Source organism: Notamacropus eugenii, chromosome X (genome assembly GCF_028372415.1).
Source record: "Notamacropus eugenii isolate mMacEug1 chromosome X, mMacEug1.pri_v2, whole genome shotgun sequence".
Taxonomy (NCBI): Eukaryota; Metazoa; Chordata; class Mammalia; order Diprotodontia; family Macropodidae; genus Notamacropus; species Notamacropus eugenii.
Genome location: NC_092879.1, coordinates 28,934,128 through 28,959,947, shown reverse-complemented (window position 1 = coordinate 28,959,947; position 25,820 = coordinate 28,934,128). Strand labels below are relative to the sequence as shown.

Genomic DNA, 25,820 nt, shown 5'->3' with positions numbered 1-25,820 from the left:
CCTGCTTAAAAATACAAAGTTTGATCAACAGAACAAGTTAGGTATAAAACATGCAGAAGCAAATGACCATAGTACTACAGTGTTCAGTAAAGACAATGACAAGTACTGGGGTAAGGAAGTCATTATCTGACAAAACATGCTGGGAAAACTAGAAAGGAGTTTCCTGTCAGAAGGTAGGTTGAGACTACCATTTCACACAACAAACTCCAAAGAGGTACATAACCTGGACACAAAAGGTCATATCAGAAACAAATTAAAGGAACATGGAAGAAAATTCTTTCACAGCTAGGAACAGGGCAAGAACTCTTGATGAATGAGGGATAGAGAAGACTACTGGAGACAACTTGCAAAACTTCAATTACATAAAATTGAAAAATTTTTGCACAAACAAAATCAATATAGTTAACGTTACAAGGCAAACAGTTGAATGGGGAGGGGGTGGGGGAAATACTTGCAGCAAACTTGTCTCACATCCAAGATATATAAAGAATTGATTCAAATGTATAAGACAAAGTATATGAACAGGCAGTTCTCCAAAAAAGAAAGAGCAAGCTTTTCAACAACTGCGTTTGTTAGTCATTCCCTTACTGTGTCCTACTCTGTGACCATCTCCACTCCAGAAGGACTCCAGAAGACACAGAAGTGATAGACTAGGAGTGCAGACTGACATAAACAGTTACAGACAGAGTCAATGTGTGAATTTGTTTTTTCTTCGAGTATTAGTTATTTATTGAAAGCAAGGAATTGAATTTGAGGGGGAGGGCAAATTATGGGATAGGAAAGAGGAAGAAATGACAGTGATGCTCAAAAAAAAGAGAAAAAAGGAAAGAAAAGCGTATCAAGGAAACATTTCAAAAAATGCGCAGAAGAAAACAGAAGGAAATTCAGAAAAAGACAGCCAAGTAGGACATTTTAGGAACTACCATGTTAAATTGTCATAGACTTAAAAATAAGCTCTGTCCCCCTCCCTCCCTCTGTGTGTGTATATGTCTTACAGTTTCTTATATAATCTTCTTTTCTCTTCTTGTCTGTCAATGGAAATGCTCCTATTAGTTGATGTTAGTCAAGTTCATAATAACAAAAAAAGAATTTTTAAAAAGTACAAATACCTCTGAGAGTGGTAGTCTGTTAAGCCATTATCAGCTACTACTTTGGAGAATCGGCTGACAAACTAGCAACAGGAAGATGTGGGAAGGAGAGCTGCTGAAATAGAAACGATTCTCATTTATATAATGATATGGCTCTCCTCCCAACAACCTTGGGAACAATGTAGGTAGTGACTTGCCCAAGGACACACACTGTCGCTTTCTCAGTTTTGCCCAAGGCTGGCCCAGCAATATCCTCTCCCACCTTCTCAAATGTGATGAAACCAGAGAAAGGTCTGAGCTGTATGGCCTTCAATATATTGGCACCTCTTTGAGAAAGGGACACTAAAGGAAAAGGGAGAGGGGGTAAACAGGTTTTCAGACTATCAAAGAGCTAAAAAATAACCAATCTGTCATTGCAAAAAGCAGAACAAGTTCCTGACTTTCTGAGAAAGGATAGAATGTTTAACGTAGCAGAATCAGGGCTGCCTGACGCACGACCAATGAAGGTCAAAGCTAAGGGGTTAGCCCGGGTCATACATTAGGTAACACATACACAGAGCAGAAAAGTCATTATTTCTCTGATCCAAGAGCCAATGTCCTTGCTATGATATCACAAGCCTATGTGTGAAATCTAAAGCTGAATATCAGCAGAGAGAAAAAAACAACAAAAAGCATTGTATCTTTTCACTTCATAAAGGAAAAATAACTATATCTCAAAAATGGTCCTGCTGGATTTACTAAAAAATAACAAACTAAAGCAGGGTGGTCGTTTTTGTGGCTTTCAGGGACCCTTGGGGAACAAAGGATCAATTACAAGTATTCATGGGATAGTGAGTCAATGTGGTACAGTGATAGAAATATTGGGTCTGGAGCCAGAGGATCTGGGTTCAAATCCTGCCTGCTTCTGTGATTTCTGGACAAGTCCCATCCCCTTCCTGGGCCTCCATTTCCTCTATAAAATGAGAGGGAACTAGTTGGCCTTGACATCATTTCAACTCTATATCTTCAATTTATGGATGACCTCAAGTAAGTCTCTTTCCCTTTTTGAGCCCCAATTTCCTCCTCTGTACAATGAGAGGGTATGCCCCTTAAAGTTTCTTACATCTATGATCCCATGAATAGCATGAGAGGCCGTCTATCCTGTCTGTTGATAAGCCCTTGCAATGGGGCAGCAAGGTGGTGTAGTGGATAGACCAACAGTGCAGGAGTCAGAAGGACCTGAGTTCAAATCTCACCTCAGACACTTGACACTCACTAGCTGTGTGACCTTTGGCAAGTCACTTAACCCCAATTGCCTCATGCTGGGTCATCTCCAGTCATCCTCATGAATATCTGGTCACTGGATTCAGATGGCTCTGGAGAAGTGAGGCTGGTGACCTGCACAGCCTTCCCTCACTCAAAACAAAGTCAAGTGCAAGTCAGGTCATTATTTCTCTGATGTCATGGTCTTCTTTGTCAACGAAGGATGAACACACAAGCCCATGCAATACCCACAGGGCTGTACTAACAAATGATAACCACTACCAGAAAGTACTATGCAGGTAACCAGTACACTTCCTCCTGGGTCTAAGAAGACATTATTAAGCTTCAAGCTGTCTCTAAGGCTTATTTGCATGACTATCATCCCTTCTGACTGGCTCAGACTTAAGTCTGGCCCTTCAGTGATTGCCCTGTTCTTTCTCAGACATAGCTGTTTTATGTGTTCAATTTTATTCTGACTCAGAAATGCTTTGGAATTCATATGATGGTCTCTTATGAAAACGTAATAAAAGTGAAAACATGGAACAAAACAGAATTAAAAGTGCCAAATTACTTTGGCTAATCCACTTTCACATACTCTGGTTGTTTCCAGCCACAAAGGCCAAACAGACACTTGTCTTTCATTTGGTTTTTGTTAATTCACCTAGGATACTGCATGGGCTTAACTTTCTGAAACTCCTTTGACCTCCTCCTCCTCCCCTTTCTCCTCCTCCTTTTCCCCTTCCCTTTCTTCCTCTCCTTTTCTTCCCCCTCCTCTTCCTCATCCTCCCCATCCTCCTCCTCCCCCTCTCTCAGCCAGCTTCAGTTTTCACCCCCATATTCCCAAATGCAGTTACCTGGAGAGGTCAGCAACGACTCTCCAGATAAAGTGACTCCTGGCTCTGCTCCTCCCAGCAGCCCATCCATCACCAAGTCCCTTGACATTCAAGGCTAGGGCCTGTTTATAAACCACCCTTTGAATACAAAGGGAGGGAACTCTTCTTTTTTGTTTATCCCTGACAAAGTCCTGATTACATTTCATGTCTTTGTCTGGACTTGTTACCCTGCCCCCACCCCCTTGCTTCTCTACCCTGGTCTCACCTAAAATGGATGAAGTCGAATCCTCAGGAAGCCAGAGGGCAAACTATCAGATATTTTAACATGTTCCCTCACTGAAAAAAAAATATGATTTTAGAGTTGGTTTGGCCTTTCTTCTCCTAGACCTCCTCTGTGGACAGGGATCTTAGGCTCCAGGAGCTAAAGCTGGAAGGGCCCCCAAAGACCACTGAATCCAACCCCCTCACTTTACAGAAGGAAACTGAGGCACAGAGAGGGGAAGGGATTTGCCCAAGGTCATACATAGGAGGTCATCCATTCCAACAGCACCAGGTCTGGAGTCTGGGAGACCCGAAGCTTCCTAGCTATGTGACACTAGACAAGTTACTCTGGTTGCTTCAGTTTTCTCATCTGTAAAATGGGGGACAATACCAGTACCTACCTTCCAGGATTGTTGTGAGGATCAAATTAGAGAATTCGAAAGTACTTGGTAAGTAATTGTAAAGTACATAGTAAGTGCTATATAAATGGTAGCTATTGTCATGATCATCATCATCATTATTAACAGAGGAGGAAACTGAGGCCCAGAGAGAAATGAACTTGCCACATATAGAATCACAGCTGGATTTCACAGAGGTGGAAACTGAAGCCAGGAAGATTCAATATCTTGCCCAAGTTCACATGGGTATTAAGTAGCAAAGACATAATTCAAACCCCGGGTCTCTGTCTAGAGTCAGGCCTCATTTATTTCTTAAACTAATAGATCAGTGGGAGGTACTGTTATCCTTACTCTAATCACCTAGTCTAGAACCCTCCCTCTTGGGACTCCCAATAAATATTTGTTAGTAGCCAGGTGGCTCAATGGATAGAGCACCAGGCCTGGAATCAAATCCAGCCTCAGATACTGTGTGTTAGCTGTGTGACCCTGGGTAAGTCACTTAACCCAGTTTACCTCAGTTTCCTCAATAAAATGAGCTGAGAAGGAAATGGCAAACCACTCTAGGATCTTTGCCAAGAAAACCTCATGGACAACATTGGCTTGCTGTATCCCATGGAGTCAGGAAGAGTCGGACACACTGAACAACAGTAAGCAGTCATTTGGATGAATGGCCACTGTCCCATCTCCTACCTCTAAGAATACATCAGGAAACCTTAGGGCTTTCCTTCAGGCAACCTGCTTCCCCTCAGAGTTAGTTATGCTTGAGTTCATTTTTAATTGATTTCAGGAGAGAACAAGGAAAGGGGGAGACAAAGTGAGATCTAGCCATCCCACCTGCCACCTCTGACTGAAGGGAAGAGCATAAGCATTTGTATAGTGCCAACTACACCTCAGGTACTGAGCTAAAAACTTTTACAAAGATTATCTCATTTGACTCTCATAACAATCCCAGAAGGTAGGTGGTATTATCACCCCCATTTTACAGATGAGGTAATTGAAGCAAACAGTTCCTGCTGAACTCAAGTAGTTTTTATAGGGGTATGCTGGTTAATGTTTAACAACCAGCTCTCTGGAAAGGAGAGAAAAATGTGTACACACTACATTATTAATACTTTCTAGCCTAGCCAATCGAGAAGACATTAAATCAAGTCCAGATTTGTAGCCACTGTTGATTTCTAAGATAAATGCTCATACTCACAATTTAATAATTAGCTGGTCAAATCTGGCTCCAGCACACCCCTGTAAGGTTGTTGTTGTTTGTTGTTTAGTCTTTCTTTCAGTTGTGTTCAATTCTTCATGACCCCATTTGGAGTTTTTCTGGCAGAGATACTGGAGTGGTTTGCCATTTCCTTCTCCAGCTCTTTTTACAGATGAGAAAACCAAAGCAAACAGGGTTAAGTGACTTGCCCAAAGTCACATAGCTAGTAAGTTCCTGAGGCCAGATTTGAACTCAGGTCTTCTTGGCTCCAGGCCTAGCACCTTGTACTTAAATCATTAACAAGAAACATTCTAAAAAGCATGGTAGCTTCTGGAGGGTACATGAAATTAAGATGATTAAGCCACCTGATGAATTCCCAAGGATTGCCTTATCTTAAGAAAGTGATAAAAAAAAAAAAAAAAGCAAAATAGGTCTAGGCATTAGTGATCATGAAGATGGTGAGTTCTAAGAGGCAAGAAAGTAGTGGTGCTGTCAGAGCTATAGCTTTAACACCACTTGTCACCTGGTTATTTAATTAATTTACCAACTGAACAAGTATAGTATATTGTTTGGCAACCAACAATTATTCTGCCTACTTATAAGTACTTACCTTACTTCCCTCTATTAGCCACTAACCCTCTTTCTAGAATCTGTGTATGGCTGAGTTGGACTCTAGTTTCAAGAGGTCCAGAGATATGGCACAGAGCATGCCCCTAAATTACCAAAAATATGGAATCCCTCCCTCTCATCTGTTCTTCAGGTTTTCATCTCATGCTTGGTTTCTTTCATGACCTGCAATTCCTAGGGTTCAACAAATATAATTCATTGAAACATAGTATATAAACCCAAGTGGTAAAACGTCTCTCAAACAGTAAGCTATAGGATCCACTACAACTTTTATGAACTCCCCTTCTCCCCTGCCCCATAATTCCTCCCAGTCAATAAAAGAGATGGCAATGAAAAGAAATGAATTGGACAAGTTTTAGAACTCATAGAGACTTCATCAATAAGATCTCTGAGTGGACAAGGGTGGGGGAAATCACTGGATTTGGATTCTGCTTGATGTCACTGTGGCTTGAAAGAAACCCTCAAATGAAAAATCCCAGGGATTTTATAGGCAAAATCTAGAGCATCCAGGTAAAAGACCATACTCAAGACAGCCCTTTGAAAGAGTTCAAGTACGAAGGAACCACAGTCAGGATCACACAAGACTTGAAAACTACTACAATAAAGGAGAAGGGCTCTTGGAATGACATTCCAAAGGGCACACAATCAAGACTTCCAATTAAGAATAACTTGCTCTGAGAAAATAAGCATAATCCTATGGGTATAGGAGGAAGGAGGGAGGGGGTAGAGGGGTAGAAATGGACTTTTAATATAATAAAAAGAAGTTCAAGCATTCCTTATAAAGAGACCAGAGCTGTGGAGAAACTTTGAAATGCAAACATGGTAGCCAAGAAAAGTCTAGAAAGGATGATATATTTGAATTTCTAGAAGGATGATAAAGTGCTTCTACTAAGGGAAAGAAAAAACAAGCATCCCTTCAAAATACTAAAGTCTTCAAGTTTGGTGGAATTAGCTAAGACAAAGGGCCAAGGGGTAATTTTGTTCTGTGTTGATGATCTTAAGGGAAGGAAGGAAAGGAAGAGAATAGGGAAGAAAGAAGAGAGAATTTACAGTCTCACAGAAGTGGAGCTCATGAGATAAAGAGTACATAAATGAGGAGGAAGTGGGGAGGGAATGGGGTTCATGTGAACCTCATTTTTATGCGAACTAGACAAAGGAGGGTTGAACACACAGATTTGCATGTAGAAATATATTAAACTCAACAGGGAAATAGGTGGGGACAGGGAGAGGGTAGAAGGGGGTTTTAAGAAGGAGAGTCTAATTGGTGAAGGATTACTCATAAGCAAAACAAACTTTTAATGTCAGAGGGTGGGGCATGAAGGGGGATTAAAAGGGGAAAAAAGGTAAAAATCCACAATAAGGGACAGAATGAGGGGAAGAAAACTAAAAACAGCTTCAACTCCTCTTTCACCACATTCTTTGTAAAAGGGAGAAGGGGAATAAAGGCAGGGGGGAAGGACAGAACAATAGGAGGGAGGGAAATACACAACTAATAGCTATAACCATGAACATGAATGGGATGAATTCACTCACAAAACAGAAGAAGACAGCAGAAGGGATTAGAAAGAGCAACTGTATGTGTGAAGGATAACCAAATAGCAATGACTCCAAGTGTCAGGATAACTGGGAGGAGTCACAGAAGCAATCAACAGGAAGAAGTACCTTGATGGTGAACCTTTTTCTTTGGTCCTCCATGAAAACCTGTCTGACGGCAATGCTATGAATCACATGGATGGTATAGGCTTTCGCTGGGGTAGGGAGAAAGGAATAGTCCACCAGAATGGAGAAAGGACCTCTCTCAATCCTCCAGGAGATCAATGAGTCTTTTTAACATTTCTATTTAATACATTTATTAAGTACTGACTGTATGCAAGGTGCCACACACATTTATAAGTTGTGCTTCCCTAACCCAAGTTTCTTTAATGGTATCAATCATGTATACTTATTTGCTTTTTATCCACTACTACATCTGTCATTTGGTAGTTGGTTTTTATTTTTTGGTTGGTTTTATTTTATCATCTACAATACCTATCATGGTGGGCTATCCAAATACATGTTGTTGGCTGGCTAACTAGGTACTGCCCATCTCTCTTCTCAGTTGTTTTTCAGGAGCATTCACTTCCAAGGCATCTTGGAAGCCAAGAGGAAGCACTCATCTGGGTATACATTTTCCACTAGATAGGCATGATACAAGGATTTCCTTTGAAAATGTAAACAAAAACAGGACAAAGAACTATATAAAGAGATCAAGTTGTTGGAGTAGCAAGGTCAACACAGAGATGAAAGGGAGTGTTGGGGCTTCCTTGGCCTCATTCCCATGATCCCTGGCCCTAACAGAAAATATTTTCCAAATACCAGGTCGACGGTTTCTAAAAGCTGGGCAACAACTATCAGCTGCAGGCCAATCCACTACAGAATTCAGCTAACAAACAAGAGGTGATTCTAATCTCTGTTTCTGTAATGATGGGAAGAATGTAGCTATGTTTCCCGTCTCAGGGAGAATAGAAGGCTGGGAAAAATGACAAGAAAAGGGAAAAGAGAGAGTATTTAGGGTCCCCTATTGGAAAGTCAATCTCTGACAAGAACAATCTAAGACAACAAGGAAGGGAAACAGGTTTGGCATGAAGAGAAACAGCTGGAGCTCTCTCAGAAGTACCTGGGCCGGCTTGCCCATAATGAGGCCCACCACTGAGAAAGTCAGGCGAGGCTTACTTGCTGAATAAAGTTACGCTGAAGACAAATCTTCATTCAACTAAGTTTCGGGTGTTTTTAATTAGGGATTAGAAAATGGTCCCCAGATCCCTTTTCAAGTCATCTGTGTATTTTGTCCTCTGTCTAGTCTTACACAATATTTGGCCATCACTCAGTTCAACTCCACAAACATTTATTAAGTGAACTGTGCTGGGCTCTGGGGGGACTCAATAATGAACAAAGAATGAGTGCTTACTCTTAAGGCACTTTTCAGTCTTGTGGCAGGAAGAAAAATATAGGTCCATAAATAACTATAATAGAAGTAAGAATGTAAGAAATCCTACCACTGAAGCTTACTATTTGTGTGACTTTGGGCAAGTCATTTTCCCTCCTTGGGCTTTGGTTTCCATCTCTGTAAAATGAGGAGGTTGAACCAGATGGCTTCTGAGGTGCTGTCCAGCTGTAGATCTAGGATTCTCTGATCTTAATCCCAAAGGAAAGGTCAAATAGAGCTCCAGAGGTCATGAAGAGGTCACTTCTATCTGGGAGATCAAGCAAGGCTTCATGGAAAAGGGAATACCTGAACTAGGCTTCAAAAAGACATGGAAATAGTATATTTCAAGCATGGAATACAGCTTACACAAATGAATGGTGACAGGAGAGACCAGAACAAAATCAGGGCAGGATTAAGTCATGAAGAATTTTAAATGCCAAAGGACATTATGTTTGCTCCTAGAGCAAATAGGGAACTGATGGAGTTTACTGAGCAAAGGGTGATATGATCCTAGCTGATCTTTGGGGAAAAACTCCTTGGCAGCTGAGTAGAGGATAGGTTGGAGCTGGGAGAGCTTTGGAGCAGATAGTTCAATTTGGCTTTTGCAGTGATTCACACAAGGGTGGTGGTTGATGAGTTCTGTTGAGTCTGGGGTGTCAATAGAGTAGCTAGTTCCAAGATATCCAATGGGTAGCTGATGGAACTCAAGAGAAAGGCTAGGGCTAGATAACTAGATCTGTGAATCACCTGCCTAGAGATAAAGTGAAATCCATGGGAACCAATGAGATCACCAAGCAAGACAACATAAAGAGAAGAAGGGCCCATGAGACAGAGTCTCGTGGGACGTTGACAATCAGCATTTGTGACATGAAGATGCAATAAAAGAGATCAAGAAATGGGAAGAGAAGAGAGAGCACAATCATGAAAACCCAGAGAGGGGAGAATATTCAAGAGGAGAAAATGATCATCAGTGTCAGATGCTGTGGAGAGGTCAGGAAAGATGAGAAGCAAAAACAGGATTTGATTGGGCAGTTAAGAGAGGACTGGTATCTTTAGAGAGAGTAGTTTCCATTGAATTAGGAGGTCAGAAGTTTGACTGCTGAGAGTTAAAAGAGAATAAGAAAAAGAAGTGGAGGCACAAAGCTTCTTCAAGAAGTTTAGCTGCAGAGTAGAAAGACATGGGATTATAGCTGGTGGGCATGCTAGGATCCACTGAGTGCTTTTTAGCAATGGGGGCAATCTGGGCATGTTTGTAGGCAGCAGGGAAGGAGACAGTATATAGGGAGAGACTAAAGATTGGAGCTTGAGTGGAGATGCTTATGGGGACAATCTACTGGAGAAGACGGGAGGGCACAGAATCAAGGACACATGTAGAGAGCTTTGCCTTGGCAAGGAAAAGGGGGACATAGTTGGAGTGAAGGAGACTTGAGTAGGAGGAGGGGAGAACAGAGAGCTCTTGGTGATTTTCTTTTCTCTCATAGACTTAAGAACCATCATCAATGCGATGACCAATCACATCTCCGGAGGACCAAGGATAAGGAATACTAGCTTTTCCCTACACCCTGCCCCAACCTGGCAGAGACAGGGGACTTGAGAAGCAAACAGATAAATATTTTTAGAAACAGTCAATCTGTAAGTGTGTTTTGCTTAACTATGTTTATTTGCTACAAAAGAAGAGTTTTCATTTTTTTTTTCCCATGGAGGAAGAGGATTTGGAAGGACAAGGGGTATCAGATAGAGTGATAAAAATAAAAAAGAAAGTCATTATAGCATTTTTAAATGTACAGAAGAGAGCAAAGGGAGACTCCAAAGGAGATATAGACAAAGAGGACAGGTTGGAACCGGTTTGTTGAATTTATTATAGTCAATTTTCAAAAGTGCAAACTGAACCTAATAGATTCATGGTTTCATGCACAATCCTCTTTTTCTGTTCTTCTGTGGAAGAATATGGATTATGGAAATATTCATGGTTCGATGACGTTTATGGAGTTCAGAATAATGACAAAAAAAGAGAATTTTGAAAAATAAATATAAATCAATCCCCACAAGAAGATCAAAAGAGCCTGGGAACCAACTCCGCCAGCCAATTCTTACTTGTATTGCCAAGCCAAAAGAGATGGAGGCCAAAGACAGCACAGTTTTAGACTATAACTCCCATGCAAAACTGTAGGAGGATGCTGGATGATCCTGAGAGACATTAGCTCAGAAAACAGTGAGAAGCAGTACAGGGGAAAAGAAGTTTACAGAAAGTCTGGGGTGGCACAAGACATAAAAGACATCTTTTGACCAGAAAAGGGGGGGTCTCATCATGTGGCAAGCCTGGGTAAGGGGGTAACCAAGAATCTGCTGAGTACTCCGCCACAATGCCAAGAACTTTAGAGGAAGACCTATGGCACCCTGGGTGGCCTCTCAAGGAGAGATCCATGGGAGAACGTGGACAAGAGTCATATGTTGGAAAAGGGTCTGAATGGGTCATGACCTGCAATGGCAGAGGGAAGTACCCACATTGCAGAGATCATAAATTCGATGAAGAATCAAAGAACTTCTATATTCATAGTAATTCCATAACAGTATACATCCTATCAAATCCCAAGGATACTGTAGAGGCTGAATTTACCTTCTTGCATTAAGATCCCTCATTTATTAGCCAAAAAAGAACTCTAGTCTCTTCCCGAATTCACCCCTCCTCTAAGGTTCTCTATTTCTGTCGAGGGAACCACCATTCTTCTACTCACCTAGGTTTGCAACCTACCTTGGTGGCATCTTTAATCATTCCTCTTTCTTATCCCCCATATCTAATCAGTTACCAAGTCTTGTCAATTTCACTTTCATGACATTTCTTTCATTCACTGTCTTCTCTCCATACATATGGCAACCACTCATCTCTAATGCTAATCATATCTCAATGTTCTCCTGGTTTCCAGTCTTCCCTCTCTTCAACCCATTGTCCATAAAGTTGCCAAATTAATCTTCCTAAGACTGAAGCTTAACCCTATTCCTTCCCTTTTCAAAACTCTTCAGTGGCTTCCTTTTGGGGCAAGCTCCTTAAAGTTGGTATTTAAAGTCTTCCACCATCCAGCTCCCACCCACTTTCCCACATTTCTTTCCTATTATTTTCCTTCATACACTCTATATTCCAGCCAAGCTTGTTCATTAGCTATCCTCAGAACTGGACAGTCTATTCCTCATTGGCATAACTTTGCATAGACACGGTCTATTCCTGGAATGCCTTGCTTCCTCACTTCTACCTCTTAGACTCCCTGGCTCCCTTCTAGGCTCAACTCAGACATGACCTCTAATGCAAAACCTTGAGTCTCACTTGAGGACATCCTCTCCTTCCTCAGGTTAGCTTGCATTTCCTATTCTGTGTCCACCTTGGGTTGCCCCAGCAAAAGGCAGGCTACTAGAGGACAAGAGCCAGTATCATTCTCCTAGGATCTCCATATTGAGCACAGTGCTTCACCCAATGGAGGAACTATAGAGATGGTTGGTAAACTGCACTAATTCCTCCCTCTTCTTCCAGTCTCAGTTGTACAGGTTCACCAGCCTCTGGGGTATTTTTTTAAATGGGTCCTTTTAGGTATTCTCACTGCACTAGAAGACCAGACACCTGAGCTAAACCCAGTGACCTTGGGCCATTCATTTCCATTCTCTGAGCCTCAGTTTCCTCATGCTGAAAAAGGAAGTTGGATTAGTGAGTCTCTGAGGTCCTTTCCAGCTTTAATATACTATTTACTAAATGTCTTGACTTACAGTAAGGAATTTGACACAGGAGAAGCAGCGGGACATAATATATAGCCTCAAAGACACAATAACCTGGGTTCAAGGCCTAACTCTGATACACACTGACCATGAGACCCTGGGCAAATCCTAGCCTGATATACCACTGAGGTACTCTAGGTAACTCTCACAGTCGATAACTTATAGAAAAGTTGTCCTGTAGAAAAGTTCTTGATCGGCATTGCTGAAAGGACCTTCTGCCCTCCAAAATTCCCTGTACCAATGAAATCCTAGTCCAAACCCCATTCTTGGGCAATCCAGGGCACATTCCTAACTTTTGATGATAATATCATGGAAGATGTAGTCCATTCAGACCATAACCAAGCAAATGCCTAAAACATATTGACCCATGACTTACAGCATTTTGATGTAATATATTATACAGATTGTCTCAAAAGTCTTAGTGCAGTTTAGGCCTTAATAAACTTAAAACTGCACTAACACTTTTGGGACACCCTATATTACATTTTTTTCATCTTTTATTCTGATGTCGGTATTTTCCATATATGCAGATCTGCGTGTCTGTTAAACTGTAAACTCTCAAGAAACAAGGACTATGTCTCAAGTTCTATTTTGTACCATGACATAGAAAAGTAAATTCTTAAAGAGGTAGCCCTATGCACAGACAGAGTAGGTGGCTACCCATACGATCGGATGTATCACCCCAAGGTGAACTGCCCCCAAAGTGATCTCTCACTAGTCTGTCATGGAGTCATTCTCTCCTCCCTGGCTTGAAATTCCCATGATATGAGTTACTTCTTTTCTCCAGAAGCCATAGTCAGAACACACATGTGTTGCCTGGGAGGGGCAGAGTTAGTCATTCCTCCACCATGAAAGCATTGGGTACATGTTAGCTAACAGAGGGACAGTGTGGAGTAGGGTATGGAGAGCTAGCTTTGGAATCAAGAAGACCTACATTCAAATCCAGCCTCTGACTCACACTGGCTCTCTATTTCTGGGCAAGTGACTTCAACTCTCGGGGTCCCCAAACAACTCTTCAAGACCATGAGGTGTAGAAGAATGAAGGCGCCATACTGATACAGAGAGAGTCCTTACCTATAGTTCCCTATAGAAATGAAGTCATCTGGGCAAAAAGAAAAATGTATTAAGGACTTGTTCCCTTGAAATCAGAGAATAGCATGGCCCTGAGTAAAGAGAATCAAGGCTTTGATTGGAGAGCCCATAGGAATGCACATCTATGGAGCTAATTCTATAGGAAGATCATAGATTTAGAGCTAGAGGAGACTTTAAACAGGATTATCTAGTCCTCTCATCTTCCGGATGAAGAAAATGAAGGTTAGGTGACTTGCTCAAGGTCACGAACCTCCTTTCTCTGCCTCCAAATGCAGTGCTCTTTCTTCTATTAAAATATGGGTGAACCCAGGCAACCCTGAAGAAGGGCGGGGGGCGTAATAGTGTGGCGACGTAGGTGAACACCAAAGACCACCTAATTGTTTTGCAGTTCTGCTAGATTCTATTTAATAAAAGCTTTTCAATGATCAAGAATATGGTTTCTATATTCCAGGTTTCCATCACAATCAGTATCAGCCCTCCTCTGATTCCCCAAGCACACATGTAAAGAATGAAGCCAAGCCATTTGTAATGATTATCCTGCTTCCCCTTTGCAGTGATACCCACTGGCACAATCCGAGCTCTTGCTCAGTCAAGGGGCAACAGTCTTCTTGTTCTGTGAGTTCATTTTGTTTCATTCTATGATTGCTACACAGGTGAAATCTGCTCTAGAATTCCTTCTCCTTCACAAACCCTCTGCTGTGTCTCTCTATTCCTTTGATTTTGGAGGGGGGCAGAAGGAGGGGATGGAGGGAATAGGAGTTAAACATGAAGAAAGAAAGAGAAGGAAAGAAAGAAGTGGTACCCATCCCTTCTTTAATCACCTCAAGCTCTAACAGCAACTGATGAGGAAAAGACACTGGCTCTGGAATTAGTGGATCTGGGTTAAAATTTTACCTTAGAGTGATCTTGGGTGGTCATTGTACCTCCCTGGGCCTCAGTTTCCTCCTTTGTGTAAAGTGAGAAGGTTGAATTAAATAGCTTCCCAGTTACCTTTGGATTATAGAGGACATGGGTTTCAACTTTGGCTTGGTGGCTGTGTGACCTTGGGGAAGTCCCTTAACCTCCCTGGGCCTTGGGTTTCCTGATCTGTAAAATGAGGGATTTCCACTAGAAGGCCTCTAAAGGTCATGACCACAGTTTAAGAAGCCCTGCATAGAAGACTTGGGTTCAAATTCCAGCTTGGCCTATGTGACCTTGGACAAATCACTTTATCTCTCTTGGTGTCATTTTCTTTATCTGTTAAACAAAGGGATCAGACTAGATGGCTTCTGAGACCCTTTCTAGCTCTTAGAGTTAGGCTCTTATGTGTGACCTTGGGTAAGTCATTCAACTCTCTGGGAGCCAGTTACCTTTTCTGTTAAACAAGAAGGGTAGCCTCTAAGGTACCTTCTGGCTCTCTTTCTAGGATTCTAGGAGCTACCTTGAACAAGTCCCTTCCCCTCCCTGGACCACAGTTTCCTCCTCTGTAAAATGGGGGGGGGGGTGTTGAACTATGCCCAAAGAGCTATAAAAATGTGCATAGGCTTTGACCCAGCAATATCACTTCTAAGGCAATAGCCCAAAGAAATCATAAAAATGGGAAAAGGACCCACATGTACAACAATATTTGTAGCAGCTCTTTTTGTGGTGGCCAAGAACTGGAAATTGAGGGGATGCCCATCAATTGAGGAATGACTGAACAAGTTGTGGCATATGAAGGTAATGGAATAAGAAATAAGAAATGATGAACAGGTGGACTTCAGAAAAACACAGAAAGACTTATATGAACTGATGCAGAGTGAAATGAGCAGAACCAGGAGAACATTGTACATAGTAACAGCCACAGTACGCACGGACTGTTTAGGATAGATTTAGCCCTTTGCAACAACGCAAGGACCTAAAACATTTCCAAAGGACTCATGATGCAAAATGCCATCCACATCCAGAGAAAGAACTATGGAATCAGAACGCAGATGAAACAGACTATTTTCTCCTTTGTTATGTTTGGTTTTTCCCATTCGTTTTAATTCTTCTATGCAACATGACTAAAGTGAAAATATGTTTAATAAGAATGTTTGCATAGAACCCATATAAGACTGCGTGACATCTTGGGGAGGGAGAGGGGAGGGAGAGGGGAGGGAGAGGGGAGGGAGAGGGGAGGGAGGGGAAGAAAATTTAAAACATATGGAAGTGATTGTTGAAAACCGAAAACAAATAAATTAATTTTAAAAAATGAGGGAGTTGGATTCCATGGCTTCCAAGGTTTCCTCCACCATTGTTGGGTCTAGATCTAAGCTCCTAGGATCTCATTCCCCTGGCAACTTACCACCCAAGCACTCTCTGCTAACCAGAACCCCAAGCCAGCAAAATCTACACTACAAGCTAAGAGCAGGTAATTAATTACTCACCTAGCAGAAAGATTCTTTGCTTTCCCTAAGAAGTCCTGGAAGGGCTCGTGGAAACAGGAATCCCTCTCTTGTGGGTTTAAGATATTAGCTGATGTACAGAAATGCATTTGGCCTTGAACTTTGGAGGTACTTTCAATACGTATTGTGTAAAACCAAGTACACCTGTCCGGTTGCATTTACCTGGCTCATCCATCAGAACTTGATGAACAGGCCTGCAAACCTTTTTATCCTGGTACTTGCCCTGAGGCTTCCTATGACCTTTCATACCTGGTCTCACCCCTCCCATAAGATCAAAACGAAACAAGAAAAATAGCCTAGCAAAGTTTTTTCTCTGCTATTGGGGAGGGGGGAAGAGCAGGTCATTCATTTTTTGCTTTGCTTTTCCTATTTCAGAAACAATCCTTGGCTGAGCTGGGTTGGGATGAGGAGAGGAGTGATGACAGGGCAGGAACAGCCATGAGGATGGGCAGAGGCTAGAAGTAGGACAAATAGTGGGTGGAGGTGAAAGGCAGAGAGGAGAATGCTACCTGTGGTGCTGGCAACTGAGCCAATAGTCCTCACCCCACCCTTGCTCCAGCTCCCCTACTGTGGCCCAGCCACCTCTCCGAATGGAATTCCATTTCTCAGACCTCAGGGCCAATCTCCACATCGCTTCTCCCTCCCAAAGGGGCAGCCTTCCCATCTTGTTCATTGTTTCTTAGGGTGAACAAGCTTGAGTCCCTTGAAGACAGGGACTACTTCCACTTCCACCTTTGTAGCCTTGGCATTAGCACACAGGAGGTGCTTAATTAGTGCTTGCTGATTAAAGGCAGAGACGATTATAGTTTTGTCTTTGTATCACGGGCACTTAGCACAGTGCCTAGCACATAGTAGGTTGCTTAATACCTGCTTGCTAATTAAAGGCAGGGACAATTTTAAATTTGTCTCTATATTCTCCGTACCCAGCACAGTGCTTGGTGACACTTGGTGCTTGAGAAGTGGCTAGTGACGGGCTGGTGACACTTTGCCATCCACCTCCCTCCAAATGCCAAGGTTAGCCAGAAGAGGAAGTCATACCCTAGAAAGAAAATGGAGTCTCCAGTGCTCTGGGACAGTCAAACATCAGCAGCACGTACCTCGACTTGTTGACAGATCTGGATCAGTTTGGCCATCTGATTCTCCAGCTCACTATTACGCTTAACCAGATTCGTCAGGTTCATTTCCAGAGCTTGCTGTCATCATGGAATAGGACAAAGTGGCAGCATGGGGGAGAAAAAGGAGAGAAAATCAATAGTTAGGCATTGACACACTTGATGTGGCAGCCAAGAACTCTAAACATTCATTTCCAATGACCTTGCACATGAGAATTTTCTCAGACTCAAAAGTAGCCTCATTGTAAAGATCCTACTGTCAGAACTGGAAGGGATCTCAGAGGTCAAGTCTAACCTAAGGAGGGGAAGAGATCTGTCCAACATCACACAAGTATGAAGAGGCAGAGCCTGTATTTGAACCAAAACTTAATGAGTCTAAATCTAGCACTTTTTCCATTACACCCTGCTACATAGGTTTTTTGAGGGCCGCTAGGTGGCACTGCAGTGAATAGAGCACTGGGCCTGGAGTCAGGAAGACTCCTCTTCCTGAGTTCAAATCCAGCCTCACACTTACTAGTTGTATGCCCTGGGCAAGTTTCTTCACCCTGTTTTTTTCAGTTTCCTCATCTGTCAAATGAGCTGGAGAAGGAAATGGCAAACCACTCTAGTATCTCTGCCAAGAAAACCCACCAAAAGAGTCACAAAGAATTGGACATGACTGAAAATGACTGAACAACAACAAAGGTTCTATGTCAAGTTAGCAGCAGAACTAGTGTTCAAACCCATGTATTACAACTCCCAGTCAAGTTCATTGCTATGGCAACACCATGTTTCCTAGGCCTCTCCAATTTTTCATATCATCATTAGATTTCTGGAATATTTCTTTGGTCCTGATACAACATGGGTAGGTCCTGATTAGTACGAATAATGAATCCCCTGGTTACATGTATCTGAATTCCCAGTGTTTGAAGCGATAGTTAGGTTAAATATGGTAACTGGTTCCAACCCAATGGAAATATTCAGGGCAAATTCAAATAATGCAATCACTTCAGGAGGATTCATTATTCTCACTAATAGGACTAATCTGTATCTACCCCTCAAAAAAAAAATGGCACTTGAGTTGCTGTTGTGTTCGTTCGTCCTTCATTTTCGAAGAGGACCATGACAAGAGAAATGATGACAAGACTTGCACTGGATGATCCAAATGAATAAATCTTCATTCAATCATCTGTCCATTCATCTAGCCTCAGAGTTTTCCTTCTTCACCATTAAGGAGTGGCCCATGGAGGAGCTAGATGGACAGGGTGATCGGATCAAGAGAGAGAGCACTAGATGATGTCACTCACGTGCTTTCAGGCACATGTTGTAAGCAGCTCCCATCTCCATGAAGGGCTTCATGTAACCTAACTGTAGTATTTAGAACCACAGGCTTGAGATGAGCAAATCTGCCCCCTCCAACTCCCAAACACAATGAGGTTTTGTCCCATCATTGAAGTGAGGGAAAGCACTGGATGCCAAGGCAGAACACACGAGCTCAAATCTTTGCTCTGCCATTTACTTTGCATGACTTTGAACAAGTCATATTATCTCAATGGGTCTTGGCTTCCCCTTCCGGAAAATGAGGGGATTGAACTATGCAGATTTTGAGGTCCCTTCCAGTTCTATATTTAGGATCCTTTCTGCGGCCTTGAGCAAATCACTTCTTCCCAGGCCTCAGTTTTCTCTTCTGTTAAACGAGGTGGTTAGACTAGCTAGCCTCTAGGATCTCTTCCATCTTCCCTCTCACCCATATCCTTATTTCTACCCCCTTTCTCTCAAGCCTTAAACTGGAGCTTCTTCTCCCCCCCAACCCCTCCCCCTGCCAAGAACTTATTCAGACACTATACCAGGGGTGGGAAACCTTCGGCCTCAAGGCCACATGTGGCTTTCTAGGTCCTCGGATGCAACCTTTTGACTGAGTCCAAATTTTACAGAACAAATTCTTCTATTAAGGGAATCTGTTCTGTGAAGTTTGGATTTGGTCAAAGGGTCACACTTGAGGACCTAGAGGGGATTTGTTTTGTCAAGTCTGGATTCAGTCAAAGGGCCACACTTGAGGACCTAGCAGGTCACGTGTGGCCTTGAGGCTGCAGGTTCCCCAGCCTCGCACTACACTCCTGCCTTGCTTCCTTCTCCTTAAAACATCCCCCACCATGATTTTTAGAAACCTCTCAATCTCAGCCTTTTTCCAGCTCTATGAAAGCTCCAGAGAACAGATTCTTTTTTCATTGCAGCCAGAGCCTTCAGGAAGTCTGCTCAGAAGGGTTCAAGCACAGCATTCCTTTTCAATACACTAGGAGGTTGCGGATGCTTAATTTACCTTGTATAAGGCCGGAACTGTGGCTAAAAAACCAGCCTCAGGGTCAGGAAGACTTGGTGAGGTTAAGTCCCAACTCTGACACCTCCTGGGTGTATGACCTTGGGCAAGTCACTTAACTTCTCAAGTTATCTAAGAGAAGAATGGAAGAGACGGTACTAACTTTTGTTGGCTAAAGGAATCCCAACATGAATAAATTCATGGGTCCAGTTAAAAAAAAGTTCCCCTGTATGTATTTTAGGGTGTGTTTACTTGTGTAAACTTGTACATTAAAGCACAGATCATTCGCATAGTAGGAGGCAGTGGAGAGGAGAGCAGGAATCTCAGTTTGGAGATTATTCCTGGACCAATGGAAATCTCATATGTCCTAAAGGCACAAATTAGAATACCTTGGAGAAATGTAACACAGAATGGAGAACCTAGGGTAGATATGTTCGTTTCTGCTCATTTGTTTTGGATGGAGCCGCAATTCCGAGGGATGCGGAAGGATGAGGAAATCAGCGCTACCAATCCACTGGCACATTCACTTAAACTTCAAATTTGAGAGGGTTGCTTGGGGGCACTGAGGTTAAGTGACTTGCCCAGGGTCTCACAGCCAGTATGGACTTTGAACTTAGGTCTGCTTGACTCTGGATACACTCTATCACCTTGCTTCTCAAACATGTGATATGGGGAATCAATAATTCAAAAGATAATATATTTCTCTTCAAACTTTGCAGTCCTCAAGGATGATATGTTTTTGAAAAAGCGTTTCATAAATGTCATCAATCAACTGACAAGCATTTATGAAATGCTTACTATGTACCAGGCTTATGTGAGATGCTGGAAACCCTTATAAATAATTCATAATTCAGAGAACAAGTATGAACACTGTTGTGCTTTATGCATTTGTGGCTCAGATCTGAGACTCGGAGCCTCCAAGAAGCCGTTGAAAAAAGAAATCAGACCTGTACACACACAATTTAAGGTCTTGCTGGGTTGTGGGATTTGCGTTACTGTCACAAAATGGAGGCAAATGGTTCCTTTGCCTAAGCCCTACCTAGCAATTTACAAAACGCCAACCCCTTTTAACAGCAGAAGCAGGCCTGAGAAGATAAGCCTAATTTCAAGCTTCGTTCATTGATATACAAATGTTTTAAGTTAGAATTCAGGCTCAATGATGAACACAGAGCATCTGTGTGACCTTGGGCAAGCTTTTTCATCTCTCTGGGCTTAAATTTTCCCATCTGCAATATGAATGGCCCCTGAGGTCCTTTCCAGTTCTCGATCTAGGAATCTTTGATCTCACAGGCTTGCTAGCAACAGAAAGGACCCTCCTCAGCTTTTAGGGACCCACCTTGTATTCTCTTTAAAAGTCAATTTTCAAATCCAGATATGATTTTTTGCTTTAGTCTGTCTCTGTGTTCATCAAAGACATATGGATTCTCTAGAAGCCGAACTGGCCATCTGGTTCAGAAACTAAAGGCCATAGCCTTATGTCACATTTGATTCCTTCCCAAAATACATGTATTTCATCTTGGGTTGACACAGGCTAGGTCTCACAAGAAGCACTGATATGATGCTTACTCTAGGACCTTTGCCCTGACCATCTGGAACTCTGGTTAATTTTCCCCATTTGAGGAGCTAAGAGGAAGCAATGACAAGAGCATTGGCCAGAATGAAGGAGGAAAGCAAAGTAGAGGCTCTTTGGGCAGAAGGATGGAGTTCCACAGCAGTCTGCCCCACAGGAAGAGGGGAAGACAAAGGATCAGCTGCCTCAAGCTCTCAACTGCAAGTTCAGGCAGCAGAAAAACCCAAAGGACCAGGCCAGATGGAGGTAGGGAGGCTTGGCCAAGTCCTGCCCCTGGGTTAGTCAAGATGTGAAGCCAGCTGGGAGGTCATGAAGCTTCATTTCATGAGGCCCTGAAACTATCTTGCTATCCAAGGGATCATGGGGTCATGGACCCTTTTTTGTATCTGGGGAGTCAGTGGCCCTCTTCTCAGAAGGATGATGGTCAATGCACACAAGAAAATATGTTGGATCACAACATGCCTGAATTATAGATATTAAAATAATTATCAAAATATTAAACAAAACAAGGTGATGGATCCCAAGTCAAGAACCCTGGTTTAGGAGAAGCCCTGGTTGGGTGACTAAATACAGCCAGGAGCTAAACCCTCCTTCTTTGCTTATTTCTCCAGTTTGAACACAATACAAAACAGCCTGATCCTCTTCTCCTCCTGAGAAAAACCACCATTTCCATTTAATGGCCCACTAAGACTTTCTCAAATGAAATCCTGTAATAGGTCTCCTTCCCTCCCCCAACAGTACCAGGCTCCAACAGTGGCCATTTTTTTAGGAGCCCAAATGTGCAATTGCTAGAAGCCAAAACATAATTCAATATGCTTTGGAGCACTAATAAGTATCTCTGGTATTCACATAATCTCTATACTTCTCAAAGCACTTTCACATAGAGCACCTTGGTAGAGTTCCACAAAGATCTTCAGAAACAGATATAGATATGAGACTGCAGTGTGTGACCTGTGAGGCTTTGGACAAATCACTTTTCTTCCTTGGGCCTCAGTTTCCTACTTTGTAAAATGAGGGGGTTGGAACAGATGGCCTCAGAGGTCCTTCCTAGGTCTAGATCTAAGATCTTATGACCATATGTCTGTAGCACTGTGATAAATTACTATCTATGTAACTTCAGGCAGGTTACTAACTTTCTAAAGCTCAGTTTCCTCTTCTGTAAAATGACAGACATAATGATCGATATGTGCATATATAATGTATATTACACACAGAGAAACATAGTCTTACACACATAAGATTTATAGAGTTGGGTACACTAATCAGCATAGAATTCCAAAAAGAAGGCTGTCTAGTTAACTAGAAGGCTGAATGGGAAAAAAGATGGGGCTGGGGTAGGTAGGTGGGTGGGGAAAAAGACAAAGAGGGAAAAAAGGTCAAGTGGCCAGCCAGCAAAGAGATAAAAAGTATTCTACTTCATCTGATTTTCCAACCTGCTAATATCCTTTCGAATTTCCTCTAAATTTGCTCAGTCTTGCTCCATTTTTCCCATCTCTCAATCTCCCCTTCTAGTCTTCTGTTTCTCTCTTCCCTTTTCTCTCTCTTCAACTTTCCCCCTATATCACTGCCAATATCCTTTATTGCCAGGTGATATTTTAAAACAAGAACCCCAAAACGTGTAAACGTGGCTCGGTTTGAGCATACTTTATGAAAATTGTTGGAAACATAATGAGAAAATGAAAATATGCTTGTTTATTCATTTCAGGAAATTCCTCTATTCCCACTGGTTTTCATCCGCCATATTTTTGGCAGGCTGGAGGCATGGAAATGGGACAACACCACTCTCCAAGAGAATTACGATAATCATGTCTGATTTACACAGACGTCATTGTCGGGTTAGGCAGTAGGAAAATCCTGCAATCAAAATGAAGAAGTACTTAAAATTAAGGCCATGCTAACACTTTTGCTCATACTCTGGCTCATAATGTTGTCAGTAATTCTTTCAAGTTCCTGAAATAATCAGAGGGGTAAGATGAATGCATACCCCACAGGGTGAGAGCTGTAGCAAGCTTTACCGACTTCTGGAAAACCACTGTTAAGATTTGCTTCATCTGGAACTATCGTTAAGTCTATAAATACATCTCAAGTAAAGATAAAATGAAAAGGCTTTGTCCTTGGCCTCAAGGGGTTTACATTCTAGTGAGTGTGGGCTGGAGTAGTCAAAGATGGTTGGATGGCAGAATAGGGCATAGAGGCACAGAAGAATAGGCAGGATTTGGATAGAGGGAGCAGAAATTCCAGGTAAGCAGGCTATATCCTAAATAAAAGCCGGGGTCAAAAATCAATGGCTGTGTGGGGTAACAGTGAGGAGACCAGCTAACTAGGCTGAAGGATTTGTGGTGGAAAGAAGCAGGGAACTGAGGTTGAACAGCAGGATGGGTGGAGCTAGACTGTGGAGGGCCCTAACATCAACTTGAAGAGTTTGGATTGGAAGCAAAGGAGGATGGTTTTGCTAGTTTAAAAAGCGGTATAATTATAGAGATCAAAATGTATTTCCACGTTAATAACATCATTTTCTAAGGATGGGGGAGGGAGGAGTGTTTGTAACTTACAAGTCTTAAACACACACACACACACACACGAAATATGGAATATCTCATTGGTTCATAGAGCTAATAGAGCATATGAAGGTAGAGTTCATGGAGCTAGAAGGGACCTCAGAGATCAGATAGCTACACTCTTTCACTTCACAGTCCAGGAAACTAATGATCAGAGAGTGGAAGAGACTTGACCAAAGTCACACAGGTGGTAAGCAGAAAAGCCAGGATCTGACTAGGTCCTCTGACTTCAATGACAGGTTTCTGTCTACTTTATCCAGATGCCTCTAAGAAGAAATATCCAAAACACAAGCATTTTTAAACATTCAAGAATTAATTGAGGCACTGGTAGTTTCTGGGTTGAAATGTACACTGACCCCCACTGGTAGATGTGACAGCTGAGGCTGGATTATAGAATTTCATTGGAGAACATATCTTAAGAGACCATGGTGCTTTCTGGTTGTTCAGACTTTCCCATTTGAAATCTAATGTTCTACTCATTACACAATTCAACATTAGGAACTCTAAGTCCTATTTAGGGGATCTTATATCAAAAATGATTAAAAACCAGCACTGAAGCTCTGGAAGAATGAAAAAAAAATTCAATCTATCAGTTGCAGACCAGAAAGTCAGGATAAACAGTTGATACATATTCACCAGGCAGAGCTGCAGTGGGTAGAGTGTTGGGCCTGGAGTCAGGAAGACCTGAGTTCAAATCCAGATTCAGACACTTACTAGCTGTGTGACCCTGAGCAAATCATTTCACTCTGCTTGCCTCAGTTTCCTCATCTGTAAAATAAGCTGAAGAAAATTGCAAACCACTCTAGTATCTTTGACAAAAAAAAGCCCAAATGAGGTCACAAAGAGTCAGACATGACTGAAACGACTAGACAACAAAACATATTAGCTATGCTTCTTCGCATTCTCCACTAAAGTTGAGATCACAGGCTCATGGTAACATAGCTATAGAGCTGAAAAGGACCTCAGAGGTCATTAAGTCCTACCCTTTCTTTCTCCTCAGAGGAGAAAATTGAGATCCAGGGAAATAAAGTATCTTGATCAAGGTCAAACAGGGAATAAATGTCAGAGTAGGATTTGAACCCAGATTCTCTGCTGATGCCTCATCTTGTCATAGAGGTGACTGTGGGTTCCTAAAGGCTTCAATTCCAGGCCTTTGACTGTGTGACCAACACAGAACTACCAGTCCAGCTATGCCGAGAGAGGTCCATCAATAGGTCTACTGCAAAGAGGTAAATCTTTTGGCCACAGCGACTCATGAAGATCTTGCAAAGTTGCTGAAAGGCTAAGATCTCCATTGGTGGAGGGACTCCTTGGCTTGGAGTCTTCATGGTGTAATGGAAAGTCAGAAAACCTGCTTTCAAATCCTACCTCTGCCACATACTAGTTATGTTCCCATTGGCCAATCACAAACTCTTTGAGTGAAAGTTTCTTCGTCAAGGAAATGTGAATAATCAGCAGAATATAGTAGAAAGAGCCCTGGATCTTGAGTCAAGGGACTAGAATTCAAATCCTATCTGCTCTGCTTAGTGCTGTGTGACCTCAGGCAAGTCACCAACCTCTCAAAACCTCAGTTTCTTCATTTGTAAATTTCTAAATCCAACTCTAGATCAGAGTCTACATGTCACCTTGGGCCAGTCCCTTGCTCTCTGTGGGCCTCAGTTTCCTCCTCTGTAAAGTGAGGGGTTGAACTAGCTGGTCTCTGAAGTCCCTTCCAGCTCTAGACATAGGATCCTGTGTGTAATTTCACACAAGTCCCTTTCTGTCCCTGGGTTTCAGTTTTCTCCTTTGTAAAATGAGGGGGTTGGAGGGCCAGTTAGGTGGCACAGTAGATAAAGTATTGGCCCTGGAATCAGGTGGACCTGAGTTCAAATCTGGCCTCAGACATTTACTAGCTGTGTGACCTTGGGCAAGTCACTTAACCCCAATTGCCTCCAAAAAACCAACAACAAAAAGGCAGGGGTTGGACTCCATGGTCTCTGAGGGCCCTTTCAGTTCTCTCTATAAATCTAAGACCTCTGTCCTACCTCCAAGGGCTGTTGTCGGAATCATATGATATCATGGCCAGGGAAAACATTAAGTCACTATATATCACTGGACATATGTTATGTTTATGTTAATGTTATGTTATGCTAAGCTATGCTGATATTTTGTGTTACGTTACATCATGATATGCTTGTGTAGTGTATTTGCTGTAAGCATTATCTTCTTTTTTTCCTGGTATTTCTAGCTTGAGTTTTTGTCCTTTCCTTCACAAAAGACCAGAGATGTTTTTCTTGCTACTTTACTTTCAACAATCCTTCTCTCCTTAGGGAAGTACCCAAGAGATTAAGGAGATAATCAGGAATGCTTTTCCAATTTCTAATTCATCCCAATAGAATATAACTGATAGTAAAATCAAGCTCTCTCTCTCCTC

The 25,820-nt window shown here is 42.2% G+C and overlaps 1 protein-coding gene across 2 annotated transcripts in view; it reads right to left on the bottom strand.

Annotated features, from left to right (window-relative positions):
* MID2 (midline 2) overlaps positions 1-25,820 on the bottom strand; it is a 100,648-nt gene that overhangs the window by 55,276 nt on the left and 19,552 nt on the right. For both annotated transcript variants that reach the window (XM_072626387.1, XM_072626386.1), the window contains exon 3: positions 16,969-17,064. In XM_072626387.1, coding sequence (XP_072482488.1) covers positions 16,969-17,064 — 96 coding nt within the window. The remainder of the gene's footprint in view (positions 1-16,968; positions 17,065-25,820) is intronic.